Here is a 9909-nt window from a genome sequence, read left to right as displayed (position 1 = left end):
GCACTTGGCAGGAGCTGTGCTCGGCCCCCGTCTGCTGCTGGAATCGCAGCGTGGCTCTAGGAGTTACGTGGGTCCGTGGGTTTGCACTTTGAGTTTCTGTAGTTGCTGGTTTTGATCTAACGTGCTCCTCTTTTTCCCTTTGCTGTCCAAGGACAAGGAGAAGTCGGTGCCGGACCAGCGGCGATACTCCCTGATCGACCCCTCGTCGGAGTCGGAGGTGATCCGGCTGCAGCACCGGCTCGTCAGCACGGAGGACGTGCTGCGCAACGCGCTGGAGCAGGGACACCAGATGGAGAAGCTCATGGAAGCGATGAGGCTCTCCTCTGAGAAAACACAGGTAGGGCATCAGCAGCCACCTCCGGGGTCGCTCAGCCCTCAGCAATCCCCCGGGATGTTGCCCTGTGCTCCGGGGAGACGCCTCGGCTGGGTCGCCTTCTCCCTGCTGGAGCCTTCTTCTGTCAGATGTAGCTTAAAGCTGTAAAATCCCTGCTAGCTGGTAATCACAGATCCCTCTGTGCTCTGGAGAACGGTTGCTAAACGTGGTGTTTTGGGGAAGTTGCAGTGTGAGTAACTGTTCTCTGTGTGTGCAGTGTCATGTGGCTGCACGGCCTTGCAGTACAGGCACTTTAGAACATGAAAGTTGAGGTTTCTCTGCCATCCCTCTTCTTTGAGAGGTTTATTTCTGTGCAGTCCATAGGCAGAAACTTTGGAGAAATTGCCCTGGGAAAATGTTTTCCACTCTTACCAGTTCCTGGAGGCACCTCTCTGTCCAATGTGGGTTTGCTGGTGGACTGTGAATGTTCCCACTCCAGTTACTATCTTCTTTTCCCAACTTCCTCTGGTCTCCCTTTGTTTCTTCTGACTAAAAGAAAACTGCTTCTGTTTTCTGTCTTGCATCATTCTTTGTGAAAGTAAAGGCTACAAGTAAATTGACTCTCAACATTTGGCTTTTCCATCTCATACGTGTGGTGTCTCAGCCCTGACTGATTCCTCCTGCAAAGTGACCTGCTTTGTGCTTCCTGTCCTTGATTGCTCTTCCAGCTGTATTTTCCCTTGGCTCTGCAGCCAGGCCGTGGCTTTCAGAGCCCAGATGTACCAGTGCTCCTCTCATACTTACTCACTTAAATACTTAGCTGAAAAATGTCTTTCTCTTGCAGTAATGTACCTTAGGGTAGTACAGAGAATGGGCTGAGAGCTTGTTTTCCCTGATGCAGGTGTAGATATGCTGTGGTGGGTAATCTGGGGATATCAAGCCTTCTACCCCCCCATGACAATCCCCTTTGGATACACCAAACCCTGTTTGCATTGCAGTGGCACATGAGTTGGTTGGGAGGAGGGTGCAAGGTAAAAACTGCAGCCCTGAAAGCTCTGCTGGCCCAGACAACAAGTTTGTGGCAGTCCAAGATGTACCATAATCCTGTTGGTACCTCCAGAGTGGCTTTAGCTTCTGTGGTAATTGCTGTGTCAAGTGGAATGCTGGGATTCCAGGCTGCAGCTTTCTTCTCTTGCTTGTGCTGGCTATGCTGTCATTTTGAAGCTGAAGGGCTCCATATTATCCCTGCTAAAGAAACATTATAAATGTTTAAAAGTTCTTGTGCTTTTTAAAGATAGAACAGCCTGTCCTGGCTGCCAGACTTGTCTCTGGAGATGGGAAGTGGCAAATGTCCTTTTCAGTGCTGGATGTTCAGTGTGCCATGTTTTTGCAGCTAACACTGTCTTTGGCTGAGGGTTTGCTTTTGGGGATTTAAGAGGTGGGAGTGAAGAGTGGGTCTGTGTCTGTAAGGAAATCAGGGGATGTTTTGTAGCTGGGAGGGATGGTGGGGATTGGACCAGGGCATAGAGGGCAGGAAGTTTCTTGCCAGAAGTGGGCTGGGATATTTGTATCCTCCTTTCCTTGTGTGAAGTGGGCAGCTAAGGAAGGACACGTCAGCTTTACCAGATTTCGGTGTTGTAAGCAAAACCACCAGGATCTGTCCCTCTCCAGTAAGAATTGTCTGTTCTCCATTGCAGACTGTTGGAAATTCTGGGTCTTCTAACGGGATTCACCAGCAGGATAAATCCCACAAGCAAGAGGTAAGTTATGAGCAGGATGTTGTTCCAAACAGTGGCTGCTTTGTGTGATTTCTTGCCTGCTGCGCTGGGCACAGCACTTGGATGGGGCAGTTCTGCCAGCAAAAGCTTGACTGTATCATTCCCACATTGAAAGGAAGAGGCTTTGCACATCTCCAGTTCCCAAGTGTGGTGGGAACCTCACGGTGGGTGCTTGCCCTGGGAGGAGCAGTGGGAAAGCAGAGAAGCACTGCAGTGTCCTGGGTCAGTGCTGTGTGACTCTTCTCCTGGCAGCCCCAGCTAGAACCTGCTCAGACTCAGATCTCTGCCATCCCCTTTACGTGGGTGGCATTTGTGGGATGCTGTCCTGGTCTCGGTTTTCATTATTCAGGACAAGACCTGTAGCTTCAGATTTCATCTCCCTGCAGGCAGGATGGCCAGTCTGAGGGACTCACTGGGAGAGCAGTGGGTCAGGACATGGCATTCCACTCCATGCCTCAGTGTCCTCTTCCAGAACAGACCTCTGTGCTTGTCTCATTTTGCCTGACAGGGTCTGTTTTCTTCCAGGAGAAGCTCTGATAGAGAAGAGGTGAAGAGGATCATTTCACGCCAGTATCAGCTCCTCTGCACAGTCAGGAAAAACAACACCACATCTGGCTTTTAGCACCTCCAAAAGACCACACACAGTATTTTCACTTCAAAGAAGGACAATGTTTATAATGTAGTAACTGATGTAATCAGGACAATCCTGGAGTCCAGTTTTCCAAGACAGCCATTGTTCCAGGAGGGAGCAGAAGGATCTCTCTGGGTTTGGTTTCTTACTTGTATTGGTTTTGACTGTGGAATTTGTGTTGTTTGAGCTGCCCTTGCCCCACCAGCTGACGTGGTCTGGGTGGCAGCTGCCCCGACCGGTGGCTGAAGTGCCAGCGAGTCCCAGTAACCCCACAGGAGCTGCAAAGGGATTTGCTTGTGGTGTCCAACTCCAAAGTGTGTGCCCAGGGGCTGCACACTTCCCACGGGGTCTGTCCCTTCACTCCCACCCACCCTGATGTCCTGAGGACCTGCACAAGTGAGTGAAACCTGCTGGCATGAGGAAAACAGGGTGTGGGGACGTGTTCCCCTCCTCCCATTGCAGAAGACATCACTGTTTTAGAGCACAGAGGCTGCACTTACTTCTTGTATCATAGCATGTTGTGGGAAATAATCCAATTTCAGAGGAATATTTATTTTGTTTCTCCCCCCCCCTGCTGTTTCTGGGGAAGGAGCTGTGGTGGCTCTGAGTTTGGGGACAGGCACACTTCTCTCAGGTGTTGGTGGCCTTTCTTCCTGCAGTGAGATCTTTGAGCAGACCTGCTGATGTCCCATGCCACAGCCTGTCCAGCCTGACCCCCCTCACTCCTTGGGGTTTTATTGGGTCTGTTTTGAACTCAAGATCCATAGATGCTGGATCTCAGGATCACTGGCCTGGGAGCTCCATGTTGGGGGCAGTCAGTGTGGGACAGATGGCTTGAGGAGAAGGTTCCCTCCTTGCCTGTTTAATGTATCAGCTAATTGCCTGGCACTTTCCAGAGCTGTCCTTGGCTCTTCAGTGGGATAACCTGGGATGGATGAGGTGAAGGTGCTGCTGTGAGCGCTCATACTGACTCTGGTATGGCCTGAGTGTGAGTATTTGGAGGAGGGGAAATCCAGGAGTGGAGCCTGCACAGCTCTCGTGTCTGTACCAGCAGTGCAGACCCAGGCAAGGATCCTGTGCCTTCTTCCCAAGGCTTTACTCTAACTTTGGACCTCAGCTCCCAAAGGACACGAGGGCAGAGGAGGGGGACAATGTGCTCTTAAAGGTGTGAGAGAGCCCAGCTCAGGTTCACTGTTCAGTACCACAGGGAACAGTCACAGCAATATTTTACCAGGTTTCCCCCGTTAATGCCCAACTCCTCCAGTCTTATGAGCTCTCGTGTTATGATGAGGCATCTGTGAAGGGACAGGATGGAAGAGACCACTGGGAGAGGAGATCTGAGCCAGATCCCAGGCAGGTGAACATGATGGCACATCAGCTCCATTGCTTTTTGCCCTGATTTCCTGCATAGTTGTGTTACTTATTCATAGTAAGGATTGCTGGACTTCTGCTTCCTGGAAGGATGGGCAGCCAGAAGCAACCTGGGAAAGACTTGGGCTTCATGGCTGCAATTCTGCCATGAGGAGGATGATGCTGAATACTTGACCCTGCTCACTCATGATTAGTGGTCTCCCATCCTTCAAAGGAGGCTGGGAGAGGAAGGGGGCTTCAGGGGAGTAAAGCAGGTCAGAAAGCACAGCAGAAATCTGGCACATGGCACTGGAAGGCAGAGCCTGGGATTGAACTGGCTGGAAGTAATTCACATGGGATCCCATCCTGCCTTGTAGAGTGTTTCTTCGGGAAAGATTGCCACATCTCTGCCTAGCTCTGGGAGTTTCCCTAGGGTGGTCTCCAAAATCCTCCTGGTGGTGTATTCATCTTCTAAGTGATTTAGGAAAGTCCCAGAGGGAGTGTTCATTTGTTACAGCCCTCAATAGAGATACCTCACTGGGAGCTGCTGTTTTAAATTTTAAGAATTTAGGGCTGGTGTTTCCCAAAGTGCTCCTGTTTGCTGGATGGTCTCTAAAGTCATGTCTGCAGCTTCCCAGGGCTTCCTGGGCCCTTGCAGGAGGGATGCCCCATTCTGATTTGTAAGTTATTTTCCCTGATAGGTCTTCTGGTGACTTGTGACCAGCTGCCTTCACCTACAGAGGAATGATACCTGTGCTTTCCACCTCCCTTTGGCTCTGTACAGGGCAGGATTCACCAGGACTGGTTATGGGGACCATTTATTTGGTTCTGTTAATCAGATCTGAAGTTGTCAGGCTGGAGGAGCCTCTGGCTCCTGCCTCCTCCTGGGGACCATCCTCTGAGAACAGCTCAGACCTGTGGCTTTTCCCGTTCAGCTCGGGTGACAGTGCAGAACAGCAGCAGATGAGTCAGAGCAGGTTGAGAGTTGGTGCTGATGGTCTTTTCTGGCTGTAAAGAGCTGTACTGGTCCCTAAGGATCAGCCAGGAGCTGATAGCACTGCTTGGCTCTCTGTGGAGGCTCTGTGGTTGTCCTGTTGCAGGGCTGTACCCAAATGGGCAGTGGGGTGAAGCTCCCAACACCCTTGGGGTGCAGGTCCATGGGAGCTGCTCCCAAATGGGACCAACCACAACACCAACAGGACATGCTGTCACACGTGTCATCTGGGCTTCAGCCCAACCCTGTGTAAGGGGCCAGGAGGGGTTAGACCTCAGTCATGTCCTCCCTCTCCAAAATTGGCACAGGCTTCCCCAGGGCACTGGCCTCTGGCTGCCCTTCTGAGGTTATAAGAGACCAAACTAGGGACAGACTTGGAAAGGACAAGGAGGAGATTCCCCAGCCCCTCTATTTATTTGTACGTTTGAGTGCTATTTTTGCCTATGTGGTGGTGTATAAAGTACTTCACAATACTTGTTCTCGCTGGCTTGGTTCTTCGGGAGAGATTTCCAAGGGCATTGGAGCGCTGACGCACCATCTCCTGTTGTCGATCCGGGCTGGTTCCTGTTTGTGCCTTCACCCCCCCTCCCGCTTCAGCCTTGCTCTTATCTCGATCCCCGAGAGCTGGTGTGGGGGGCTGTGCTCTCCCCAGCCCTTCTCCCAGCCCAGGAGTGCCACGCTGGTTTTCCATCTGGAGCTGGGTCCTGAGCATCGTGCCCCAGAGTTGCAGGGTTGGGAGCAGGAGGTCACGCACTGCTGGAGCTCTGGGCTCCGAGGGAAGGACCAGCACCCCGGCTGTGGGAGCAGCCCCAGGGCCAGTGGCATTACCCTGACAGTTAGTGATGCTTTTCTGCTGAAAGCTGAGCTGCTATCCAGTGAAAAAAAGCCTTTGGAATGGAGACTACTCTGTGTTGAGTGATTTCTTCTCTAACTCACAAGACCAAAGGGAAAAGAATCAGTCTTGCTTGGGGATTTCAGCTTTATCCCTCCTGCAGCATCCAGAGAGCTGGAGCAAGGGGCAGCACCGTGCTGGTGCCCTATGGAATGATTGTGTCAGGCTGCCAGCCAAGGCCTTACAGCTCCTGCCTCACCCCAGCCACCAGCAGCTCCTCTGGCTTGCAGTAGAGATGCATGAGGGTTTCATTAAACAAAATGATGCAAATTACACTGTAAAAGTCTTAACAAAAATTCTAGTACTCCATTATTTGGCAGCTTTAGCAGCTCAGCACTATCTGTAGGGAGTTATTAATACACTAAGATCCTATAGGCCTCATGTAAGTTACCAGAATAAAGACAATACTAGATGTATAAATGGATGATAACCTTTTACCCGTACAGTATGTATTACAATTTTGTAGCTTAGTCATTTTTTGGCTATCAGATTTTGTTAGTATGATATAAAAAAAAAAAAAAAGACAAAAAAAAAAAGGTTTGACTGCTAATGTCTATTTTGTTATTTGATTCATTTTCTTCCTCTGTACAAAAGCTGTACAAATCTGTCTGTGTAACTCCTCCACATCTGTATTCATGTACCACCCCCCTGTCCTGGCTTGCTGGTGTGGTGAGCTCGTACTAAACAATAAACTCTGTGACTGAAGTCGGGCACCCCGGGGCTGCTGGGGTGTGTTCAGGGTGTTCTGCGGAGCAGGAGCTGGAAGGGGCTGGGGACATGGGGCTGTGGCACTGTCCCCCTTGCCCTGAGCCACAGCAGTGACCTTGAGCCATCTGTCTTTGGGCTCTGCAGCTGCCTGGGAGGCTGCAGAGTTGCCCTGGGCGTGAGCTGTGCCAGAGCTGGCACCCAGTGGCCTCTGCTCTCCTGCATCCCGTGCCAGAGGTGAGGACAGCCAGGCCCAACACCTGGGGCAGCTCCTGCTGTCAGGTATCTCCTGAGCTGTGGGGTGGTGGTGGTATTGATTCATCCATGGTGATTTTCCCCTATGATTATCTCCCCCGTCCCTCACTGACACATCCCCAATGCCCAGAGGTGAGGAGTGTTACAGGATGCTGCACTGCACCCACTCCAGTTTGATTGGTGCCACCTTCATTTTCCAGAGGCTGGGGTCGGGTCATCCTCATCCCTTCCAGCTCACCTACCACAAACCTTCAGAGAAAGGGATCAGTGGGAATTACAGGGAATTGGGAAATGGGAACTGTAGTGGAACAGTCTGGGAGGAGCTGCCAGCTCCCAGCCTCCTGCCTCTCCTCGTGTTCCTACCCCATGCCCATATGGATGCTCTGAGCATTGTGTGGTTACTATCACTGATGAGGCAGGACTGGAGGGATTTATTCCAGGGCTTGGTGCTTTTTTCGTTCTACAGCATCTCAGTTGGAAACTTCCTTGACTGCCTGTGCCCTGGCTTGGCACTGCTCATACAGCAACAAAACATCCGTCTCTTCCTGCTGTGTTTTCCTGCACCCAGTGGCTGTAGATCCTTTATAGGAACATATTGCCAGCTGCCCTAAGATACAGGAAAAAATGGAATGCTTTTCCCCTTGCTTTCTGGCTCTTCCTGTTCCTGGATTTAAAATTCTCCATTACCATGATTACCTGGAAGTTTTAAATTCTTTCCAGTAGCAGGTGAGATGTGCAGGTGGTGGGCTGGTTCCAGAGCAAGGCCCTGAGAAAGTTACAGATGACTGATGACAGCACCATAAAAACTGTCCATACAGCTGTAACAGGGTCTCTGCAGTGTGGTCCCTGATTTTCCTTTTTCAAGGTGAGTAAGAGTTGCTGTCAAGAACAAATAACTTGGGACTTTGTCTCTCCAGCAGTTCCCTGACCCTGTGCAGTGCAGGGTCTCGGGTTCTCCTAAAACAGCAGGGCAAGATCAGTGGGTCCCTGGGTCACCACATGGCTTATTTCTGGAGTGGGTGCTGCTGCTTCACTGTCCATGGGCTTCACTGTCCTCCAAGGGCTGGAAGAAGAATAATTCATTTGAACTTTATTGGGAGGAATTTCCAGTCACAGAAAGTCCATAGGGCTCAGCCTAGTGCTGGTGCAGTATGGGGAGCTGATGAAGGTGCTACACTCCTGCCCTTGGCTTTTGGAGGCAGTTGCTGCTCACTCAGGTCAGGTCCTAAGGTTCCACAGCTGGGAAGGACTGAAAGGTGGGATCCTCTCCCAGTGCTGGGGTGGGGAGCTGGTGGTGGCTCCTGTGGGTGATCCCACTGTCACAGCTCAGTCCTGAGCAGTGGCTTCAGGGAGGTTTGTGACCTTCTGCTCCATTATCCTGTCTTCACTGCCGAGGGGGAGGACGGCTCCAGCAGTGGCTGTTGAGCTGTCCCCATGGTGGCTGACAGGTCACCAGCAAGCCCCCTTTTCCAGCCAACACTCCTGGAGGGAAGAAAACAGGTTTTGTGGACAGGAGGCTTTATCCAGTACAGCTGGCAGAAAACAGCGAGTTTTCTATCAAGCCAGCCCTTCCCTGGGCTGGGCAGGGGCAGGAGGCAAAGGCTGTAAGCATCATATTCCTGCTCAGGACTCCAGCTCCATCTTTTGTGTAGTCTCACTATATAATTCCTCAGTGTGCATATTTACAAGGAAGTGCTCGAGCCCCTGTATCTCACGGAGAGGCTGCTGCAGCACAGGCCTTTGCAGGCATCACCTTCCAATGCCATTAACTGTACAGTGAGGATTAATAAAACATGAAGTCTAAAGATGCCTGAATCACAGTGGAGGACCAGGTAAACTCTGCCAACAGTAATCTTTGCATTGCTTTTTGTCCTAATATCCATCCATGGAGCAGAGCCCAGGCCGGGACGCAGCACTGCTGTGTGCAAAGGGGTGGGATGAGGGTGGCATGGGGACCTTGCCACATGTGATGCTCCTTGGGAAACTCAGGAGACTCAGGAGAGGTGATGCCTGGGATGTCCTTCCTCATCCGAGTTAGGGACCTCAGCCCTGGGATCTGCTCATGCCTGGAGCTGGACAGGTGAGTCAGCGCTGTGTTCAGTCCAGGAGTGAGGTAGGGGATGAGGCAGGAAGTGGCCTCTCTGCATAGGGACAAGACATGGAGGTGGCATCTCTGTGTGGATGCGGCTGCCCTGCTCTAACTGGCCATGCTGTGGCCACCTGTGGTCCATATTCCAATAGTATGTACCCAATGCTCCATGCACCCAACGGCATGTCCCTTTGGGATGTCCCCTCTGGAGGTGGCACATGATCCAGGTCTCTGCTTGGTGCTGGGAGACCTATGAACAACTAAAGGTGCAATTTGGCTTTTGTAGGGGCTGCCTGTGTCCCATCTCCTGGGGGTACCACAGCTGGGCAGCCCTAGGGCTAAAATCAGGGCTGGGAATGTGCTGCTTCCCTGGCAGGGCTGTTTCTTCCCCATTCTTTTGCTGCCTAACCAGTGTCCTTGTCAAAAATTGCTAATTTCCTCCTCAAAAGCTGCTCCGCACCAGGACACGGTGCCTCTGGGCCACCCCCTCCCCAGGAACAGCGAGGAGGAGCAGGAGCAGGGAGGTGACCAGCAGAGGCTTCACCTCCATCCCAGGGAAGGGCATGGAGCAGCTGAGCCTGAAGCCATTTCCAGTGCAGCTGAAGGACAAGAGGGGCTCGGGCTCTGCAGCCCCTTGGCCTGAGCGCACCCTGGGCTGCTCCTGGTTCCACAGCAGGCCCCAGATCCTCAGAGCTGCCCCACAAGGTGCCACGGGACCAGGGCCAGCCTCAAGTCCTGGCCACGGGGCACAATGTGCTCAGCCTGGTGGCAGAGAGACAGGAGGGAGGAGAAAGGTTGAGGAGCATCAGGGAGCCTGAGGAAGAGAGAGGCTGGTGGGACCAGGCTTTGTCTGCATTTTGAAGGTTTATTATTAACCTAATAAAACCTCTTTTGGAGGTTAA

General features: G+C 51.9%; 1 protein-coding gene across 1 annotated transcript in view; it reads left to right on the top strand.

Moving 5' to 3' along the window:
• The window catches only part of CLIP2 (CAP-Gly domain containing linker protein 2), a 59974-nt gene extending 53303 nt beyond the window's left edge, over positions 1-6671 (top strand). Inside the window, exons 14-17 of the mRNA XM_039389297.1 lie at positions 12-71; positions 152-337; positions 2011-2073; positions 2617-6671. Of these exons, the coding sequence (XP_039245231.1) occupies positions 12-71; positions 152-337; positions 2011-2073; positions 2617-2628 (321 nt within the window). The 3' untranslated portion in view covers positions 2629-6671. The remainder of the gene's footprint in view (positions 1-11; positions 72-151; positions 338-2010; positions 2074-2616) is intronic.
• Positions 6672-9909: the final 3238 nt, after the last annotated feature.

This window comes from Pipra filicauda, unplaced genomic scaffold (assembly GCF_003945595.2).
Source record: "Pipra filicauda isolate LSUMZ 115617 unplaced genomic scaffold, ASM394559v2 scaffold71_size5581439_pilon, whole genome shotgun sequence".
Classification (NCBI taxonomy): Eukaryota; Metazoa; Chordata; class Aves; order Passeriformes; family Pipridae; genus Pipra; species Pipra filicauda.
Note: the sequence above shows the minus strand (reverse complement) of the source record. Positions and strands in the feature narration are given on the sequence as shown.